The sequence below is a fragment of the Prionailurus bengalensis genome, chromosome X (assembly GCF_016509475.1).
Source record: "Prionailurus bengalensis isolate Pbe53 chromosome X, Fcat_Pben_1.1_paternal_pri, whole genome shotgun sequence".
Taxonomy (NCBI): Eukaryota; Metazoa; Chordata; class Mammalia; order Carnivora; family Felidae; genus Prionailurus; species Prionailurus bengalensis.
Genome location: NC_057361.1, coordinates 46,746,528 through 46,768,730, shown reverse-complemented (window position 1 = coordinate 46,768,730; position 22,203 = coordinate 46,746,528). Strand labels below are relative to the sequence as shown.

The 22,203-nt window shown below is 38.5% G+C and overlaps 1 protein-coding gene across 14 annotated transcripts in view; it reads left to right on the top strand.

Annotated features, from left to right (window-relative positions):
* Positions 1-22,203, top strand: part of HUWE1 (HECT, UBA and WWE domain containing E3 ubiquitin protein ligase 1) — a 166,300-nt gene that overhangs the window by 115,448 nt on the left and 28,649 nt on the right. For all 14 annotated transcript variants that reach the window (XM_043570269.1, XM_043570276.1, XM_043570266.1 and 11 more), the window contains 16 exons: positions 831-953; positions 1,451-1,546; positions 2,135-2,404; positions 4,313-4,465; positions 6,032-6,159; positions 6,386-6,467; positions 7,123-7,299; positions 7,759-7,918; positions 8,195-8,553; positions 11,425-11,620; positions 12,820-12,987; positions 14,069-14,214; positions 14,627-14,693; positions 15,664-15,878; positions 19,634-19,845; positions 20,294-20,476. In XM_043570269.1, coding sequence (XP_043426204.1) covers positions 831-953; positions 1,451-1,546; positions 2,135-2,404; positions 4,313-4,465; positions 6,032-6,159; positions 6,386-6,467; positions 7,123-7,299; positions 7,759-7,918; positions 8,195-8,553; positions 11,425-11,620; positions 12,820-12,987; positions 14,069-14,214; positions 14,627-14,693; positions 15,664-15,878; positions 19,634-19,845; positions 20,294-20,476 — 2,735 coding nt within the window. The remainder of the gene's footprint in view (positions 1-830; positions 954-1,450; positions 1,547-2,134; positions 2,405-4,312; positions 4,466-6,031; positions 6,160-6,385; positions 6,468-7,122; positions 7,300-7,758; positions 7,919-8,194; positions 8,554-11,424; positions 11,621-12,819; positions 12,988-14,068; positions 14,215-14,626; positions 14,694-15,663; positions 15,879-19,633; positions 19,846-20,293; positions 20,477-22,203) is intronic.

Below are 22,203 nucleotides of genomic sequence, written 5' to 3'. Positions count from 1 at the left end.
GAAGCAGACTGAGGAGGCTCTACAATCCTGACAATTCAGTATCACAGAGCATTTAGCATATTCCTCTGGGAATTTATGTGTGTATGTGTGCTCTCTTTATGTCTAGAGTCCTTTTTAAATACAAATATGTCTTTTAAATATACATATGTAACTATTAAATGCTCACTTTAAGAAAATTTGGAAATATAACAAAATATTTTTAAAGGCATTCATAATGTCAGCAGAAAAGATGGGTTTTCATCACTTGATTTTGTGTCTAATTAACATCATACAGTATGTAGAATTGTACTGCTGTCATTAAGAAAATGGGTGATTTTTTAGCTTCCTGTCATTCCTTTATTACTGGATGTTAATCCTCTTATTTGTTGTAAATCAGTGGTGTATAGTTTCTTTTTGTACATATCTTTCTGTACATCTCATGATTATTTCCTAGTAATAAAATGTCTGGGTCAGTTTCTCAGGCTCTTGTTCTGTTGCCAGTTTGTTTTCCAGAAGAGTGGGGATCCATTTTTGCTTCTGTGTATGAATCTCAATCTGTGAATTAGAGTGATCCTGTTCATGGTGATAAACATCTAGCCCCGTTTTCTTAGAGGATAGAATTGAGAATCACCTTGGCTCCCTGCCCCAATGTGTAGCTCTGATGTTTGAATGCTGTGGAAGCACCAAATGGAAAGGATTGTTTATTTACTTAACTACCTTAGCTTATTACTGTTCTCAGTTCATATGAAGTTAGAAAACCTTGTTTTCATCTTGGAAGGGTTTCTACCTTTTAAAAATGTATTTGAATTTCTCTTTTATTGTGGTTCTGAGATCCTGCATTCTTTTTGTAGCTCATGGACATGGGCTTCACAAGGGAACATGCCATGGAGGCCCTCTTGAACACCAGCACCATGGAGCAGGCCACAGAGTACCTTCTAACCCACCCTCCCCCAATCATGGGAGGAGTTGTTCGAGTAAGTTGGCTTAGCAGTTGTAATTTTCTAGGGCATTGGTTTGGCTGCTGCTATGTTTTTTCTTCTGTTGTGTTTCCATCATTGGTCTTCCCTTCTATAAACTACTTGTCATTTTCAGACTTCTGCATGCCAGTATTTTTGTTTTGTGATAACACTGTTCTAGAATGTAATAAGCAGAAGCTTCCTATCTCCCAGCCATGCAAATTACTGGACTTTTTTTGCAGAAGAACTCTTAGTATCCACAGTCAGGAAGCAATAGAAGAAATGCTTTTCTGAAATGCAGACTAGGTAGTCACATTGAAGTCCCCTTCCTATGCTTAATTTCATTGTGATTTCCCCTCTTTGTTTTTGTAGCAACCAGGTAAGCCTAGGATTTGAACTTAGAGAGCAGCATTCAGGGCACCTTCTCTTTTTCTCTAAAGCTTGAGCACAGGATGTCTGATTTCTTGTGAGTTGTTATGTGTTTTGTTGCTGGATTTTCTGTTGCTTCTCTGTAGGATCTGAGTATGTCGGAAGAGGACCAGATGATGAGAGCAATTGCCATGTCTCTAGGACAGGATATCCCAATGGATCAAAGAGCGGAATCACCTGAGGTAACTAGGACATAGGACATCCAAAAGGGTCTGACAACATTAATCTTTACTGTTTTTATGGACATTCTGCTACTACTGCAATGTAATTGGTGGAATTAATGTCTAAAGAAAAGTCATGAGAGTATTCATTCATCCCAACCTTGCCATCACTGATCTACATTGTACTGACCTGAAGCTAAGTGAGGCAGATGAAATGTTAACCTTTATTGTCAAATAAGAGACCCAAAATATACCTGGTAATTAGGCCAATCTTGGCTTGTCTGTTCTTAAATAACAATTGCTTCAGTTTACTTAGACTGGCAGAGAATGCAGGACCATTTCTCCAGGTGATTTTCTTGGGAGGGTGTGATACAGGATGCTGCAAATAAATTTGCAATACTTTGGGAGTTAGAAGTGTCTTTCTCTGCTTTTCCTGTCTTGCCTTAGCCTTTGTGGCTGCCCTCATGAATAATTGCCACGCCTAAGAACATATCTCCTGCTTGAGGAGAAAGGTAGTAGGTATTCAGTATGGTAGGGCCAGTACATTTTTAGAGTATTCTCTGTCTTCGCCTCTCCCATATGCTATCATTCTTCCTTCCCCGCCTCCAGGAAGTTGCTTGTCGGAAGGAGGAGGAGGAACGGAAAGCTCGGGAAAAGCAGGAGGAGGAAGAAGCTAAATGTCTAGAGAAGTTCCAGGATGCTGATCCACTGGAACAAGATGAGCTCCACACTTTCACAGATACCATGTTGCCAGGCTGCTTTCACCTTCTTGATGAGCTGCCGGACACAGTATACCGGGTGTGTGATCTGATCATGACCGCAATCAAACGTAATGGAGCTGACTATCGAGACATGATTCTGAAGCAAGTAGTCAATCAGGTGAGCTCTCCAGGAGCCAGAAGAAAGGAGAGTGTGAAGTGGTTTTTCTGCCATCCATCAAAATCTGATTTATTATTATTTTTTTAAATAAAACTGTTGGCTTGGGGCTTGGAGGGTTTTGTTTTGTTTTTGCATTTTGCCTGATATGGATATATTCTCTTTGAATTCTTTAGATCTGGTAATCTTGCTCTTTCTTGAGTGTTCCCTGCAAAAAGTGAATAAACTACTTAACAAAAAATACCTTTTCAAGGAAAAAACAAAGCTTTCTTTTTCTAGGCATCTCCTCTGAAATTCATCCAAAACGTTCCAAATGTGTCTCACTCTTGAGCCAAGTTAGTCCCCTTGGACTATCCGTGAATAAATGTTTTATTTTCCCTCTCCTATGCAACCACTTTGACAAGTCCCCATCCTGATTAATAGTTGTGACCTGATATTTGTCTTCTTTTAAAGTGTTTTTCTTTATTATGAAATTAACGTGTACTAGTTAACATGAAAAGGATAAGAAATAACCCTGAATCCCCACACAAAAAGATAGTTAATATTTTAGTCCTATTTACCTTTTTTTTTAACTGTTCATGTTTTTAAATCATTGGAATCTTCTTTTGTATATTTTTTTAAGTCAAGAGAGCAGAGGAAGAAATCAAAAAGTGATTCATGTGGGGTGCCTGGGGGGCTCAGTCAGTTAGGCATCTGATTTCAGCTCAGGTCATGATCTCATGGTGTGTGGGTTCAAGCCCCGTGTCGGGCTCTGTGCTGACAGCTCAGAGCCTGTAGCCTGCTTCAGATTCTGTGTCTCCCTCTCTCTCTGTCCCTCCCCGCCTCATGTTCTGTCTCTCTCTGTCTCTGAAAAATGAATAAACCTTAAAAAAAATTTTTTTAAGTGATATATGTAAACATAATAATTTTAGTGTGTGGAGATAGCACAAAAGTAAAAGGAGAACTGGGTAAACCTTTTTTTCTCAAGATAGGATCTAGGTTTAGTTATCTTTTATATTAAGAGCTTATAGAAATGGTTTTAAGAAAACTAAAACCTAGAAAACAGCAATTATGTCAAATTTATAAGAAATTGAACATGCAGACTAAAGACCAACATTTCTAACATTCTGGTTTATTTTTGTTTTTAATGGTAATTCTGTGGCAATTGTAGTAAAAGATTGTTGATGGAAATGTAAGTTGGAGAACCTTTGGGGTTGACTTACATGCACTAGAAATTAAAAATGTTTTTAATTTTTTTTGTTTATTTTTGAGAGAGAGACTATGCCTGAGTGGGGAAGGACAGAGAGGGAGGGAGACACAGAATCCAAAGCAGGCTCCAGGCTTCAGGCTCCACGCTGTCAATGCAAAGCCCAACACGGGACTCGAATTCAGTGAACCATGAGATCAGGACCTGAGCTGAAGTCAGATGCTTAACCAACTGAGTCACCCAGGCACCCCTAGATTTTTTTTTTAATGTTTATTTTTGAGAGAGACAGAGTGCGAGCGGGGAAGGGGCAGAGAGAGAGAGAGGGAGACAAAGAATCTGAAACAGGCTCTAGGCTCTGAGATATTCACACAGAGCCTGACGCAGGGCTCTAACTCAGGGACCATGAGATCATGACTTGAGCCAAAGTTGGACACTTAGTGAGCCACCCAGGCACCCAGAAATTTTTTAAATATTCATTTCCTTTAAGTTAAAATTGAGGCTTCTTGTAATCTAGCCTAAGAAACTCCTCTTTTTAGAGGCATTCCTTTCGTAGCATGCATCTTTTGATACACTAAATCCCTTTAGTTAATGTTTTATTATTCACTCATCCTTCAGCAAATGTGTTGGGAGTGGAGGGAGTGTTTTATAAGGTTAAGGATGTTTTGACAAACCTTATCATACTCTATCTACAGTTACCTGACTTGGCCACTTCTCTGCTTTTCTAGGTGTGGGAAGCTGCTGATGTGTTGATCAAAGCTGCTCTTCCCCTGACAACGAGTGACACAAAAACTGTGTCAGAGTGGATCAGTCAGATGGCCACCCTGCCCCAAGCCTCCAATTTAGCTACTAGAATCTTGCTTTTAACACTGCTTTTTGAGGTAAGATTTAGATCTTTTGGTTCCTGTAATTCATCATTAAAGAACTATAAAACACCTACCATTTGAGACCTTCAAGAAGGTAGAATTGTAAGACATGATCTCTTCATTTCATGAGCCCACAGTGTCCGATAGGCTATAAGACATATAATTAAGTACAGTATGCAGTGTTCTGTGCCACATGAATAGTATAAAGAATTTTCTCTGAGTTCAGGAGGAGGGCAAATGTATCACTTCTGGCTAATGAAGGAAGAGCTTCTCAGAACAAGTGTTAATTAATTGAATCATGTCTTAGAGGATTTGGGGGGTGGTAGTTATAAGGTTTTTAGAATGACTATCCCAGTACAGTTGTGGGATAGTTTGGCCTCTCTGAGGAAACCTAACTGGTAGACAAAAGGTGGGGTCAGATGTGGAAATTGGATGATGGGCATCAGATAGAATCTGATTATTCCTTCATACTTGGTCAATCAACAGATTATTTTAAGCAAGAGAATGGCCAGGACATGTTCTTATTTCATCCTACATAGGAATTAGGAGACAACTGACTTTGAACAAGTGACTCTTCATTTGTAGGTCAGGCTTAACAGTAAAACCTGAACTTAAGAGAGTAAACCCTTTACAAGAACTCAGGAGATTAAGTCCAGTGTATGTGTCAAATTGTGTGTTTACAGTCTTGGGGTTTTCCTTTTTTGATGGAAGTGGTAATTCTTATTATAGCACTTGTGAATAAATAACTTTTGGGAAGGATTGCAAAGTACTGAATGCAGGGTCCCCAATAACATTATAATACAGATGTAAATCACTCATGAATCTCCCCCCCCTTTTAAAAATCACAAGTAACAGTCTTTAATTTTTTTCTAGTCCTTTTTTATGCATTTAAAATAATTAGGATCAGACCATTTTAAAAAAGAAAATTTTGTATTTTGTTCTCTCAGTATTATGAATATTTTCCATGTCATGTATACATTCCATCTTTTGGATGTCCCCTAGTTTAAGTAATTGCCTATTGGACATTTACATTACTTCCAGTGCAGCCCCTATAAAGGTGTGTGTAGCACCTGTAGGGGAACTACTAACTAACTGTTGCTATGTTTAATTATTCCATCTTCCTGGAAAGAATATAAAGGTTCTCTGTAAATCAGAAGCTTTTCAATTTCAACATAATTAAGATTATATTTCCTAGATGGTAATCCTTAATGATAATGATATTAATGATCCTAATAACAGCTTCTGTATAAGTACATACTAATGTGCCAGGCAATGCATTGGGCATTAGAGTGAACGAGTATACACACACACACACACACACACACACACACACACACACACTTCATTTAATCCCCACAATTAACATTCGAAGTAGAAATTATTACTTCCTATGACCCCTGAGGGTCTAAACACTGAAGGCCTAGAGAATTTAAGTAACTCAGATCACACAGCTAGTAGGTGGTAGAGGTGGAATTTTAATTCAGCAGTTCTCTTAGTGTTCAGCTTTGTGTTTTCCTATACTGTGCCAATCCTTAACGGTGAATAGAAGTTGTATTTATTTATTTTTCTTTGGCCAATTAGGAGTTGAAGCTACCTTGTGCCTGGGTCGTTGAATCTAGTGGCATCCTTAATGTCCTAATCAAACTCTTGGAAGTGGTTCAACCCTGCCTACAGGCCGCCAAGGAGCAAAAAGAGGTCCAGACCCCGAAGTGAGTGATCTTGTATCTCACCTGGTTTCATTTCTGTTCCTCTCAGACTTGGGCCCTATAGCTCAGGCCCTAAATCAAGCACTTTTCTAGAGCATGTATGAGGCAAATCTTGTGTACCTTTTGTGGTTTGAAAATAGATGAGGTGCCTCATAAAATCACGTTAAGTTTTCCCATATTGTACAGGTTTTCTGGCTTGCCCAAAGTAAATCATTTCTTTCTTTTTTAGGTGGATCACCCCCGTGTTGCTCCTGATAGATTTCTATGAGAAGACAGCCATCTCTTCAAAAAGGAGAGCCCAAATGACTAAGGTATATAATACATAGTTGACAAAACTGCTTAGCCTCTTGAGGTAAGAATAGACCAGAAGAGAATATGGTAGAGTAGTAAAGAATGAATGGAAAGCTGCCTGATCAAGACCTAAATCTCTTGAAGGATCTCAGTAGCTATATTTTTCTTCCGAATGGCGAGTTAGAATTATTTTTTTATGGAGCTTCTGGGTGAAGGACCCTAGAACTTACCTGGAAGAAAATGTTAAAGGAGTGTGCTATCTCCAGAGGAGAGAGTGGCTTCTATATGAAGGACTGAGTGTGCAGCAATTCCTACAAAAGCCAAGTGCTTTTTATACAAAAATTATATAGGCCACATTATCTCAGTGCCTTCTCAGAAACAGAAATTTGGTTCCTGCACATTTGAACTAATGTTTCCCATTTGTGGAAAACAGTTGGAAACAAAAGAAAAGCAGAGGATTGCAGGACAAGGGTGTAGAGGTCTTCATGCTTATGGAAGGGATCAGGAATGTGAGAATTAATGTATACAAAAAACTTCTCTTGGTTCTCAAAATTCTACTAAATGTTCACAGTATTCTTTCTTTTTCCTGGTTAGCTTTAGTAGTGAACAGTTACTGTTTCTTCTAACAACCAAACTTGTAGAAAATACAAAGAAATTTTTTGTTTTTGTATTTAGTATCTACAGTCCAACAACAACAACTGGCGCTGGTTTGATGACCGCTCTGGGCGTTGGTGTAGTTACAGTGCAAGCAACAACAGCACTATTGATTCTGCCTGGAAATCTGGAGAGACGAGTGTGCGTTTCACTGCAGGCCGAAGAAGATACACTGTCCAGTTCACTACAATGGTGCAGGTACGTGCTCACTCAGTGCTGTAAACTTCTTTGAAAAGAGGGAAGATGCTGAGTATGCCTTTTGGTTTGCTTCTTCCTGAACCAGACGTCCTGACATGTGTTATAAGAAGCGCTATTACCACTACTAAATTCGGTATAGCTGACAGAGAATGGAGTCTTCCTAAAGTCATTAGTTAGACCGTGAGTCTGTTGTTCATGGCAATTTGATACTGTTCCAACCAGAAATGATTTTAAGTGTTAGGGATGGTATATACTCTGTTGGAAAGTTTCCAGTTTGTTATAGGGCCTTGTGTATGCTGCTTTACTTTTGGGGACCTTCAGGCTTTCTCTCTGTAGGTGATAAGGATGGGAAAAGTTGCCAGGGTTCCTTCCTATTGCAGCATTTTACCTGGGAGTTGCAGCCCCTCTTATAGTTTCCCTTTTTTTGTAGAGCTGTTCTTTGTCTTCTTGAATTTCTAGGTTAATGAGGAAACAGGGAATCGGCGCCCTGTGATGCTGACTCTCCTGAGGGTACCACGGCTGAATAAAAACTCAAAAAATAGCAATGGACAGGAACTAGAGAAGACGCTGGAAGAAAGCAAAGAAATGGATATCAAACGTAAAGAAAATAAACCCAGTGGTATGGACCTTCAGTTTTGAATCTTTCAAGGAGTGTTACATAAAGCTTCATGTGCCTTTATGGCTTAAGTTTTGGCCAATTTTATCATGAGTGATTTCTTACCCATCATATTGCTTGGTGACTTAAAGATACACAGTCCCTTTTATCTGGTCCTAAAATTGGTGTTTGGTATATTTTTTAATAGAAACAAACCCAAGTGCTTGACCTAGCTATGCGGGAGAGATATGGAAGGAAATGTCAAATTAAACTTCTGAACTCTTACTTTCTCATTTGTAGATACTCCTTTGGCCCTAGAGAGTACAAATACTGAAAAGGAGACGAGCCTGGAAGAAACAAAAATTGGGGAGATCCTGATCCAGGGCCTGACAGAGGATATGGTGACTGTTTTAATCCGGGCCTGTGTGAGCATGCTAGGAGTCCCTGTAGACCCAGACACTTTGCATGCCACCCTTCGTCTCTGCCTGAGGCTCACCCGAGACCACAAATACGCCATGATGTTTGCAGAGCTAAAGAGTACCCGCATGATCTTGAATTTGACCCAGAGCTCAGGTTTCAATGGGTTTACCCCCCTGGTCACCCTTCTTTTAAGACATATCATTGAGGATCCCTGCACCCTCCGTCATACCATGGAAAAGGTGAGTCTTTTTGATGTCAGAAGCTGGTTTAGCTTTATATCATGCCTTTGTTCTCCTTGATCTCAGATACACTTCTGGTTTTTCATAGGGTATATAACGAGGTACACAGACTATATGTTTTGTCCAGCAAACTTTCCCAGCTGTGTGCTCAAGTGCTTGCTTACATATGAAAGATTGTCCCATTGAATGATTTTTTTTTTAACTAGAAAATAACATTTTCTGTCCTTAACATTTACTACAGTAATAAATCTTACCTATAAAGTCCTCTTTGGCAGTATAGGTTTTTTGAACCAAAAACTGTTAATGAGGAACTGGGATACCTTTCACGAAGTATATGTCTTAAAGTTGATTCCCTTATAGGAGTATTTCTCATGTATTCACCTGTGAGCACATTTTCCAAACATTGTATTTTGGAGTTGTAAAAGTAGTAAAGTTTTGGGAATATTATAATAGGCCAGACACTTTAATAAGCATTTGCAGATACCCGTTGTGCAGATTGGAAAATTAAGACGTTTATATGTTTATTTTAGGAAACACAAAGCAGTGGAAAAAATGACAAAGTAATTAGAAAAGAGAAAAATGTTTATGGGGCACATGGGTGGCTCAGGTCATGATCTCGCAGTTCATAAGTTCCAGCCCTGCATCAGGCTGCCTGCTGTCAGCACAGAGCCTGCTTCACATCCTCTGTCCCCTTTTCTCTCTTCCCCTTCCCCACTCACGCACATTCTCTCTCAAAAATAAATTTTTAAAAACATGAAAAAAATTTTGTAACATCAACATAAGACCTCAAAGGGGAGAAGTAGGGAGGACAAATGTCTTATTTCCTCCTATTAATTCTTTGTCAACAGTCATCATGTGAATGTTATTGGACTTCCATTTTCCTCTCTTGGGACACTGTTTCCTACATTTATAATTAGTGTTGCAATTTGCATTTTTGTGCATGGTTTTGTCACATTTAAGATTTGTTTTTCTCAGAAATTCCTAGAAATTGGATGAAAACGTATGAGTATTTTTTAACTTGCTTGCCAAAAAGGTGGAACCACTTTATACTTCTGTGTGTATGAGTATACATCTCGCATTCATTCACCCAGCCTATTTGATTTCATCTGACAGGAGCAAAATCAAAAGAAGGAGCACTATTAAAAACAGCATATATACTGATCCAGGGCAAGAGACAGCCCAGCAGGGAAGAAACAGCTACATACAGATAGAATTCTGACTTAAAAACAAAATACTTAAAACGTTTAACGTTTATACAACTTAAAAAATGCTAGGAAGGGGCACTGGGGTTGGCTCGCATCTGACTCTTGATTTCCGCTCAGGTCATGATCTTATGGTTTGTGATTTAAAGCCCTGCATTGGGCTCTGTGCTGACTGTGGAGCCTGCTTGGGGTTCTCTCTTTCTCCCTCTCTTTGCCCCTCCCTGGCTCAGTCTCTCTCTCTCAAAATAAATAAAACTTCAATTTTTTTTAAATGCTAAGGGGGCGCCTAGGTGACTAAGTCGGTTAAGCATCTAACTCTTGATTTCAGCGCAGGTCATGATCTCATGGTTTGTGGGTTTAGGCGCCACGTCAGGCTCTGTGCTAGCAGCTGTGGAGCCTGCTTGAGATTCTGTCTGTCTGTCTCTCTCTCTCTGCCCCTCCCCTGCTCACTCGCTCTCGCAATAAATTAATAAACATTTAAAAAAAATTTAATGCCTGGAAAATACAGGTTCTTGTTGGATAAGAGCTTTCTAAGCCTAATTGTATTTAGGATTATGAGGAGCAAAGGAAGATCAGTGGCAGTTTTAATGTATCAAGTTGGCAAAATGTAAATGCTTGATAATATCCATTGAAGGTATGGGTATGGACAACCAGGCATACTCTTACTTTTTTGGTAGGAGTGGAAATTGGTGCAGCCACATTGGAGGGCAATTTGGTACTGTCAGTTTGAGATATTCTTTGACCTAGAAATTCTATGACTAGGAATTTATTTGATAATTAAAGTCAAGTATGCCAAGGTACATATACAAGAATGTTCACTATAGAAGAAACTGGAGATCTAATGTCCAGCAGAGGACTGGATAACTAAATTACAGCACATTCTTTATAGTGAAATTAGACTTTTCAGTATTTAAAAAATGAGAGTTTAGGATTATAGCTTTACAGGTAAGATATTGGGGTTAATATGTTCAACTAAAGAGATGACTGATTTGGTAAGGAAAGCATTAAGGTTCCAAAAGATGTTTGTGAACATAGTTCACAAAGGAATGATAATGGAAAATACGGTAGTTATTTTCTTTATACCTTCTTGTATTTTCTATTGATTAATGAGTCCTTTTGTGAAGACCAAAAGCATAATGTGTAAGCCCTATAGTTTCAGAGCAAGCCATCTGTAAATAGTTCAGTATTTCCTGTGTCTAAGACTGATGATTGACTTTGAGGCATAAAGAAACGTTTAATTTCGTTCTTAAACACTGAGTGGATATTGGTATTGCATATTTTTAGAGTTTGAACCATTCTGGTTTAAAATTGGGACAGCATTTGGGAAGGCTAGGAGCTGGCACTTACATGTGAGGGCTATAATTTAGATGATCAGTGGTCTAGATACATTTCCCAATTTCTATAAAGATAACATGCCATCTGTTATAATAATTGATAGTTTTGGGATGTGCTGAATCCTGTAACTTTTTATAAGCCACATATTTTGAATCAGGAAGGAATGGGACTTAAAAGACCCAAGTGCATCTTTTCCCAAAAACCTAAAACTATCATCCAGTGTCTTGAGGCAGAGTTTGGATAGTATTTTAGTCCTTGGTAACTCTTCCTTGAATGCAATTGGAGTTTTAGAAAGTGGTCATTAATCCACATTGCTTCTTCCTTTCTTTACTAGGTGGTTCGCTCAGCAGCTACAAGTGGAGCTGGTAGCACTACCTCTGGTGTTGTATCTGGCAGCCTTGGTTCTCGGGAGATCAATTATATCCTTCGTGTCCTGGGGCCAGCTGCATGCCGCAATCCAGACATTTTCACTGAAGTAGCCAACTGCTGTATCCGCATTGCCCTTCCAGCCCCTCGAGGCTCAGGAACTGGTGAGTTTCTCCCCTTCTCCTGGCCTTTGAGACATTGAAGTCTATGGCCTAGTATAACCCCAGAGATAACTTGGAAAGCTTCCTTAAGCAAGTGTTGGGACATGTGGGCCAGTTCAGAGGTACTTCAATATTTCTTATGTCTATCTGTCTATCTTACTTGCCCTGTGGTAATCCCTGCCAGAGACACCAAGGACTCATTTGGTCTAGTCCTTGCCCTCAAAGAATTTGTCTTAGTGTGACAACAGAGTGTGAATGGTTTACAGATAAAGTGGTAATTGAGGGACAAGTGGACATGTGACTCACATGGTACAGTAGGAAGTACACTGTATCATCAGTGTGTTCTTGCCCAAAATGTTTGGCCCATATTTAATTATGAGGAAGCAATTAAATGCAAATTTTGAGACATTCTGTAAGACAGCTCACCTGCACTCTACAAAAATATTAATGTCATAAAGGGAAAAAAATGCAAGGTTCTCCTAGATGATGAAACTAGAAAGAACTACCAACCATGATGGGACTCTGGACCCAGGTAAAGAGATTTGGAGAAATTTGAATACTGTATATTAGATGATTATATCTGTGTTAAATGCCTTGGGTGTTAATGATGGTATTATGGTTATGTAGAAAAATATCTTTGATCTTAGCATCTAGATGAAAAGCATATGGGTGCTTTACTAACCTTTCAACTTTTCTGTAGGGTTGTGGAGGGAGAGTTGTGTTTTGTTTTGTTTTTTAATAAAATGTTGGGAAGGGAGCTAATTATTTTTGGAAGCCCCCAGATATGTGCCTGACCTCCTGTGCTGGGCATGTCTCCTGTATGATCTCATTTAATCCTCAAATTTTAGGAATGAAAAAAGAATAATTTTAGGAGTGAGAAAATTAAGGTTTGTTGAAGTAATCTGGCCAGTGATCCTGTAAACAGAACTGGATTTCAAAACCAAGTCTCCCCCAACTGCAAAGCCTATACTCTTTTTACTATTTGGTACTGCTGTAATAAATTCTGTGGGATTTAGGGAAAGTAAAAGCTAGATTTCCTAGTAGGCTATTTGAACGTTGTTTGGAAATGGCCTTTTGTCCCAAGCATGTGTGTTTATACAAACCCCCTTCTGAGTCTTTACTGGTTATGAGTCTTTATCAGTAATCAAGTATAGGTACTGGTTCACTGTTGACTGATTTTTCTCTGTCTGACTTTGGCTTAGCTTCAGATGATGAATTTGAGAATCTTAGAATTAAAGGTCCTAATGCTGTACAGCTAGTGAAGACGACCCCTTTGAAGCCCTCACCTCTGCCTGTCATTCCTGATACCATCAAGGAAGTGATCTATGATATGCTGAATGCCCTGGCTGCATACCATGCTCCAGAGGAAGGTATGTATCTAGTCTACCTCAGGAGGCCGGGCACTTTGCCTGGATCTCTCAACCAACTTATGGCATAGTGAGCACTCCTTGTGTGCCCATGTGCTCTTCTCTGAAAAAACCAATGGTCATACATTATGACAGATGGCAAGGTAGTGGTGAGTCTTAAAGCAAGGCATCTGACCTTGTGGGGGTGACCTATAGGAAGGTTTCTTAGAACAAGTGGTTTCTGAAATAAGTCTTGAATGATAAGAATGAGAATGCTGACATATGAGAGTATCCCATACAGAGGGAAGAATGAACAAAGATTAAAGAGGAGATAATGGCATCTTGTGGGCAGGAAAATTTATACCAAAAAGTCTCTAATGTTTTCATTCTCTCTGTTGCTAAAACATCTTTGTTTCCAAAATAACTGGGATCAGTATTAGAAGGTGTGATTAGGCTTCCTGACCTTTGAGACCACCATCCCAATCTACCTTTATTCCTAGTTAAGGTGCTGCTTGTAAGTACTGGTAAAGTCATGAGTGAATTAATTGGAACTTAAGATTGCATTCCAGTCATATCCTTCAGGATTTTATTTAGGACATACTTAATTGATAGGGCCCACAGAATTGCCAAAAATTGGTGAATATAATCTTTAATTAAGTCAAAATATGAGTCTTTGGTGCTTTTCATCTATTGAGCACTTTGATCCATATAGAGCTTCTTGCTTCTACAACCATAGAACCTTTATTCTACCTCACATATCAGCCCCACCCCCCAAAATAATTTAGCTTATATAGCTAGGGTAACCATTTATTGATCTCTCTTGCACTAGGTATAATACCAAGTATGTTCATTTAAGCTTAGTTGTGAAGCTGAGGAAAGTGAGAAAAATAAGTAAATTGCTTGTGGTCACAAAACTAGTTAGTAAAAGAATGAGGCTTTCAACCATGCTCTCTTGGTCATAACTACGTTTCTCCTCTTAAGTGAAAGTCTAGCCACATCACTATGTAAATAGTCATAGTAAGTGAAGTGAAATTGACCAAGCTGCCAAATAGGCATTAGCATTGCATAGTTATTAATGAGTTTTGTTTTGTTTTTGTTTTTCTAGCAGAGAAATCTGATCCTAAACCTGGGGGTATGACCCAAGAGGTTGGCCAGCTCCTGCAAGACATGGGTGATGATGTATACCAGCAGTACCGGTCACTTACTCGTCAGGGCAGTGACTTTGATGCACAGTCAGGTTTTTCCATTAATGTAAGTCAATTCCAACCTCCTGTTTTCTTTCTCGCTTTCTGATACCTATGTGTTCTCCATATTTAAGGTTATGCCAGGGAAATTTCAAAGGTATTAATTTTGATGTATCTGTAAATTATCTGTTGCCTAAGAATGAAGATAAATTTGGGGTATCCCTGGGATTTTTCTCTCTTTGGATTGGAAATACTCATTTTTCATTCTCATTGTCCCTTGTACGTGCCCCCAATCTTCCAGTCACTGTTTATAATGATAACTTCCCACAGATTATAGTATGTACGGAGTGAAGATGGTTAAAAGATCAGCCAAAGAGAGTCTGTAGTATTCGTAATGAGTACCCTGGGAAGGGTTCCTACCATTTAGAGACAGCTGTCTCTGAAATTAATAATGGCTCAGGGGTATTCTTCCTCCGTAGAGTCAGGTCTTTGCTGCAGATGGTACCTCCACTGAGACTTCCACATCTGGGACATCCCAAGGAGAAGGTAATGGTTTACTTTTCTCCCTCTTTTGTTGTTACTTTCTTGAGAGAACAAAGAAACTGTGGGTGTCCTGGGCAGGGGATATGGGAATACAGGCATAATTGTCACATTTACTTGTCTAAGTGAACTTTTCTCAAGGGTGAGCTCCATGTTCTATAAGTAAAGGATTTCTCTATGCTAAAATTAGTAGAACTGTGACTTACCTAACAAAGTAATGGTTGCTGTGGTGAGATCTTTTAGATCTACTCTTTAAACCACCACATATATTTCTTATGGTGGGTTTTATGCTGGCGTATAGAGCTTTGGTGCCAGTGACACAATTCTAGCCATAAACCTTGCATGGTGGATTCTAGCAGTGTTACCAGAGCCCGTTGGCTACTTAGTCAACAATTAGAGAAATGTCACATGGAAACAAATCTAAGGATACCTTCCAAGAGCTGCTGCTTCTTGGATAGGAAAGATCTTTGAGATCTAACCAAGGAGATACCATACTTGATATAACTGCTGGAATGGAGGCATGCTGGGATAAGGTACAGTGGGCACATGTACCCACTATGTCTCTGTATTCCTGGATGAGACAGGAAAGTATTTATGGAGGAGATCAGAATTTGAATTAAGTTAGATAAGTAAATGTGTGCCAGGGAGACGTGGGAAGGAAAGGTAAAAGGGGGTACATAAGGCGTCTTTGGAGAACTCTTAGTACAGTATTTCTGGAGTGCAAAATTTTGTATAAAAGGAGGGAAATGGCAGAAGATATGTCAACAGTTGGGCAAAGCCTCCCTGCTGCACCATATCCACAAATTATATCTGAGACCTGTCATCCTATGTGTCCTTCCACTGCATTATGAGGAGGACATTCCTTGTATCAGTGACCTAAAGTGGAATAGAAGTAGTATTCTCTTTCCACATAAGGCTTGATGTTTGCCAGTATTTCAGTGTGAAATTGAACCAGTGTTTGACTCTTTCTCAACAGCATCAACTCCAGAAGAGTCTCGTGATGGGAAGAAAGATAAAGAAGGGGACCGAGCCTCTGAGGAAGGCAAGCAGAAGGGCAAGGGCAGCAAACCTTTAATGCCCACCTCCACTATTCTTCGTCTTCTGGCAGAGTTGGTGAGGTCCTATGTTGGTATCGCTACTCTGATTGCCAACTACAGCTACACTGTGGGCCAGTCTGAGCTGATTAAAGAGGTAATATTTCTAGTCTGTTTAAGATTTGATACTGTCATCATTTGGATACAAATGTGTCAGACAGTTTGCTAGGAACCTGCACATGTTAGCCCAATGTTGAGAGGCAGAGGCCTCTTAGACACGTTAAAGAAGCTAGGCTTTTCCCCATGATGCAGAGCTATCGGGCTCATTACAGGGAGTGAGTTTGTGCCATTTGTTAATTTGTTTGCAGAAAATCACTTGTTCTGCAGTGTAAAGACTGCAAAACGCAAGATTTGGAGTCAGACCAATTAGGAATCTGATGTAGATAGCAATCTAGGTAATACAGGATCTTGGTGAAGTTGTTGGGGAAAAAAATGGGTGAGTTGAAGAGATGTTTTAAAGGTAGAAATGGATCTTTGGAAAATAAAAACAAAATCAAGGATTCCGATGTTTCTTGTTTTATGTTTTTCTATTCCTTTTATGTTAGAAGAAATGGCTTGAAGAGAAAATGTGTAATTTGAAAGGTATCTGTGGTTTGTCTACATAAGGGTGTCTGGGGGACAGTAGAATAAGCCAAATAGACAAAATGGCTGTTTATCTTCCAGATATACTCACACCTGTGCAAAGACACCTGATATGGTAATAGTATTGGTAACATAGAACATAAGGAAAGCCTAAATGTTTATCAGAGCTGTGGGAAAGAAATGTCTTGATATGGAATTGATCATGTTCCCATATACATAAAAGGGGTTCCCAAGGAGATTTTTTTCAAAAAGGGAACCTTGTTTGGGAGGCTATATTTTAATTTCATGGTTAGTAAGCAGTAAATGGTCTGAGAGTAGAGTAGGGGCATTAATGTTGCAGGCAAAGAATATGAAATCAGCTGCCATTTTTAAGCTAGTTTTACTTTAATCTGAGTTTTTTAAAATACATACAAAAATATACAATTCCTGAATGAGTCGTTAGTTTTTCTTGGATGACTATTACCCAAATTAAAACATTAAAAACTCCACAAAAGCTTACCCCTTCATGCCTTTCTGCAGCTCCCCCTCCCTTTTAAACTTCCATAATGTCAACCATTATCTTGAGTTCTGTTGTCATAGATTGGTTTTGCACTTTATATAAATAGAATCATACAGTGTATATTCCTTTGTTTGCAATATCCATTTTTGTGTGTGGTAGTAGTTTATTTGCTGTATAGGATTCCATTGTGTGAATGTAACACAGTCTTGTCCATTCTAGTGCTAATAGACAATTGGGTAGTTTTCCATTTTACAGGTATTGAAAGTAGTGTTGCTACAGTCCATTCTTATATATGTCTTGGTGAACGTATACAGTTGACTCTCGAACAACGCAGGGATATTAAGGGTGCTGACACCTCCTTCCCCTCTCCTCACGTATGTAGTTGAAAATCTGCATAAACTGTTGACTCCCCCAAATATTTTACTAATATCCTCCTGTTGACCAGAAACTTTACCAATATCATAAACACTCCATTAACACATATTTTGTATGGTTACATATATTAGAGGAAGAAAAATGTTATTACCCCTGAGAAAAAATAAAATTGTAATTTCTGCTTGGATCACTAATTCTTAGATTGTTGCAACTTTGAGCTGAAACTCTTAAATACAAATTTGCTTGTTCACAATTTTTTTTAATTAAATAGAAAAAAACAATTTAACCGAAACTATTTAATTTCAAATTGAAAAGGCAGTAAGGGAAATAAAGACTTGCTAATGGTTTCAGTAAAAAAAAAATTGTAAGGTAGAGAAAATGTATTTACAGTATGGCACCAATATATTGAAAAAAAATCTGCATATAAGTGGACCCACACAGTTCAAATCCGTGTTATTCAAGGATAAACTGGATTAAGTGTTTCTATTAGGTGTTAACATGCCTAAGGAGTAGAATTGCTGGTCTCTTCAGCTTTAGCAAATGGCACCAAAAGTTTTCCAGAGTGGTTGTGTCCATTTATATTATTACCAAGCACAGCATATGGTATGCTTGCCATACCTCCTTGCCAACACTTGGTATTTTCTTATTTTTCATTTTAGCTGTTCTAGTGGATTACTACAAATCCACTAGATTTTGCATTATGGTTAAAATATCCTTTTCTGTATTGGCTATTTGGGTATTCTCCTGTGAGGTGTCCAAGTCTTATATTCTTGTTCTCTACTGAATTTTTTACATATTCTAGATACAAGTCCTTTGTGGAGTTATGTATACTAAATATACATTAGGCTTTTATTTCAAAGCTTTTACTCATTATGCCAGTTGTAGTTAATATAAGCATTCCTTGTGGAATAAGACATTTAATTGCAAATTTATTAAGTATCTATTATGTGTCACATGACCTTGTGGTACTGGGTACTCCTAGGTGATTTACAAATACTGTTGATTAATCCTTACCTCAGCACTAGAAGGTTGTTGGTATTGCTCCCCTTAATAGAGAAGTAGAGAAGGCTCAGAAAGGTTAGTAACTTGTTCAAGGCCAAACTGCAGAGTAACAGGATTAGAATTGGAATCCAGGTCTCTGGTTATAAATCCAAGTCTTTTACTACATCACCCTGCTTTCCCAAATTGCAAAGCTTTTTTTCCAGTTTTTACTAATAATGTTACATAACATATTTACACAATTTTGTATTTTATTCAGTACTGGGGAATTTTTATCTCTAATAATCCCATCTTAACCTAGCCACCGTATCTAATTTTCCAGACTCTAGAATTCTTCAATGCAGTTTTTATTGAGGCAAAATTTACATAAAATCAAGCATTTTAAAGTGTACCATTGAGTGGCATTTGGTACATTCAGTGTTATACAGCCATCCTTTCTAATTAACTCCAAAATTTTGATCCAATATCTGCTTAAATGACAATAGAACTAAGTTTCTTTCTAATATAAAGAATTCCGGGGGCACCTGGGTGGCGCAGTTGGTTAAGCGTCCGACTTCAGCCAGGTCACGATCTCGCGGTCCGTGAGTTTGAGCCCCGCGTCGGGCTCTGGGCTGATGGCTCAGAGCCTGGAGCTTGCTTCCGATTCTGTGTCTCCCTCTCTCTCTGCCCCTCCCCCGTTCATGCTCTGTCTCTCTCTGTGCAAAAATAAATAAACATTGAAAAAAAAAATTAAAAAAAAAAAAAAGAATTCCGGACAGAAGTCCTTGTTAGAAGGAACAAGTCTCACGTAATTTCTTTCCCTTGTTGGGCCTTTTTTTGCTATTTACTTTGCATTAAATATTTTTGCATATCTATCTGTGTCTGTGCTGTTTCTCTTTTAAATGCCTATTTTTAGCCTAGGGTCCTTAGCACATTATAGGTATCAATAAACATTACAACTTAATTGAATACGTGAAGGCATTATAGCACTTAATTATGAACAAGATTTGAATCCTTGCCATTGGTTAAGTTCTTTGCACAGGCCCTGTTTCTTTGGGCCTCATATTACCCATCTGTCAGAATGGGAAAATACTGAACTTGCCTTAACTGTTCTATAGGTTTACTGTGAACAGTTCTTTTAAATACCACACATAAAAATGTTTTGAGAAATACCAAGTAACCTATAAATGAAAATGTGTAAACTAGTGAGAAATGAGTGGAGTTTAAAAGCATAAAATCTGGATTTGCTCACTTAGTTTGTACTTTCAAACCTTGGTTTTCTCATCTGTAAAGTGGACCTGATAATCACTGACTGGGTGACTTGAAGGATCAACTTTGTGTATGTGTACCTTGTTGATGTGTAAACAATATGGCATAATTATGCTTGTGAGTAAATGTCATAATTAATGATTTTTCAGGACTGCAGTGTGCTAGCCTTTGTTCTGGACCACCTCCTCCCACATACCCAGAATGCAGAAGACAAGGACACACCTGCCCTGGCCCGCCTATTCCTTGCAAGCCTAGCTGCTGCAGGGAGTGGCACAGATGCCCAAGTAGCCCTTGTGAATGAAGTAAAAGCAGCTCTGGGACGGGCACTGGCTATGGCTGAGAGTACAGAGAAACATGCCAGGTAAAACCCATCCATGCCTGACCTAGTGCTGATAATCAGTAGCATCTCCTTACTCCATTCTTGGCCTGTGGGATTCCTAGCACTTGAACAAGAGTTCTGGTCACACTGGCACTGTATATTCTCTGGTCCTCTCAAAAGTTCTAGTGCCTCAAAATACCTAGAGAACTGATTACATTTGGAGGAGGGTAAACAGCTTAGAACAAAGGGATGTTGTCATTATAGTTCTGATATCTTCAAGAAATTGAGCAGATTATTCAGTCTTATTTTTTTAATTATGTGTAAAGAAAATTAAGAATGCTACCACTCAGGGAGTGAGCTCTCACCTGTTTAAATGTTAACTTCCAGAAGGAAACACAGGGCACCAGGAGGGTTATCTGAGGCCGGTTAGTTTAAGACTCCTAAGAATGGGCAGTATTCATATGATAGAGGTGTCAAACTTCTCTCCCAGGCTTCAAGCAGTGATGTGTATCATCAGTACTATCATGGAGTCCTGCCCCTCAACGTCCAGCTTCTACAGCAGTGCCACAGCCAAGACCCAGCACAATGGCATGAACAACATTATTCGACTCTTCCTGAAGAAAGGACTGGTTAATGACCTGGCAAGAGTGCCTCATAGCCTGGACCTGTCCAGGTAAAATTATTCCTGAACTCCAGCTGCAGGCTTTTGCCCTCTCTTTAATCATGCTGCTTTTATTTCTTCATTTGCTTGTGTTTCATGTATCCTCACCAGAATCAGTAGTGAGCCACTGGTGTGATAGGAAAAGTTTGGGTATAGGTGGGAACCTGAGTTCTTAGTATTGTGGTTTTTAAGCAAGGCACTTGCCTTTCTTTAGACCTTAGTTTTCTCATTTGCTTCATACTCAAGAGTTGGACTGTATCAGTAATTTTTTCCCCAAGATTCCCCCATCTTAATTAAAAGTAACCTTTTATTATAAGATTATATGTATATCATGAAAAATGCAGATGAGCAAAAGTAAATACTGGGTTTCTACCACCAGATATCACTGTTACTTTACTACATTCTTCGATGGTTTTTTCATATACATACAAAATGTATTTTTTACTAAAATGATATATATGCTGTTGTATAACCTAGGTTGGATTAGGGTTTTTTGTTTTTCCAGTTATAAATCTCTACCTTGCTTTCGTAAGTAAATTTTCATCATATATAACACCCAAATCCATATTCAGGAATTTTTGTCTGAACCAGAATCTAGTTACAGACCTTGCATTACATCTAGCTATATCCTCTGAATCTGTTATTCTAACACAGAATATTAATTAATTTTTTAATTTTCATTTTATTTCTGCTAATGACACTAACTTGTTAAGGTGACCAGGCCTGCTGTCATGCTGAATGTTTTGACTTCTAGATTTGGTCCATTTGGTTCCTTGCAGTGTCATTTAACTTGTTCCTTTACTCCCTGTTTTCTGTTAACTTCTAATTAGAGCTAGAGGCTTAATGGAGCAATTTGAAATTATTGGTTAGGATATATCATAAATGAGGTGTATCTCATATTCCATCATGGGGAGACACATCTCTTTGAACTGTCATTAATAATCATGATAAAATTGACTTACTCTAGAGTAGAGTACTGTTAAATTTCCCCCCTTCTTATTAGAAAGTAGCCTATATTACTGTTTTGGTGCTATATAAATGTCTGGTTTCCTATCAGCCGTATACCTAATTAATGATCTTAACACCAACTGATAATCCTTTCCTGTGTCAGTTTTTTTGGGGGGATTATCAATGACTTTTCTAATTTCTGTCATTCCTTCGACATTATTAGCTGGCATTTTTCTGTGACAGCCCCAGTTCAAGGGGGAGAGTCTGGTTACCCTGAAATACAGTTCCTACTTAAGAGGCAGGATAAAAACTTAATTTTTTTTCTTAAGTCGCTAATTTTTAGAGTAAAGTCAAAATAGATTTAATCACCACCTCAAATGCAACTTTTCTCTGGTTTTTCTATTTTTATTGATTTTTTTTTTAAGCCTGTGATTGAATTATTTGGATCTCTGCAGTCATTATTCTTTTCCATTACACTTTTGGCCCATGGGGCCTCTTCAAGTTGATTTTTGTCCTCTTGATACAAGCTCATTAATTTTTTAAAAACATTTAAAAATTTTAGACTCACAGTGTAATGAGCACCATATGTTTCATGTAGATTAACCAGTGGTTATCATTCTGTCCTATTTGCTTTAGTTCCTCCTCTCCTTCCCTCTTTTAGGAGCAGAGTCATTGCAGACAACATGATGCTTAACCTCTGAATACTTTAGCATGTGTCTCCTAAGAATAAACATTCTTATACGTGGCTAGGATATCGTCACATCTAAGAAATTTTACCATTGATATAATAG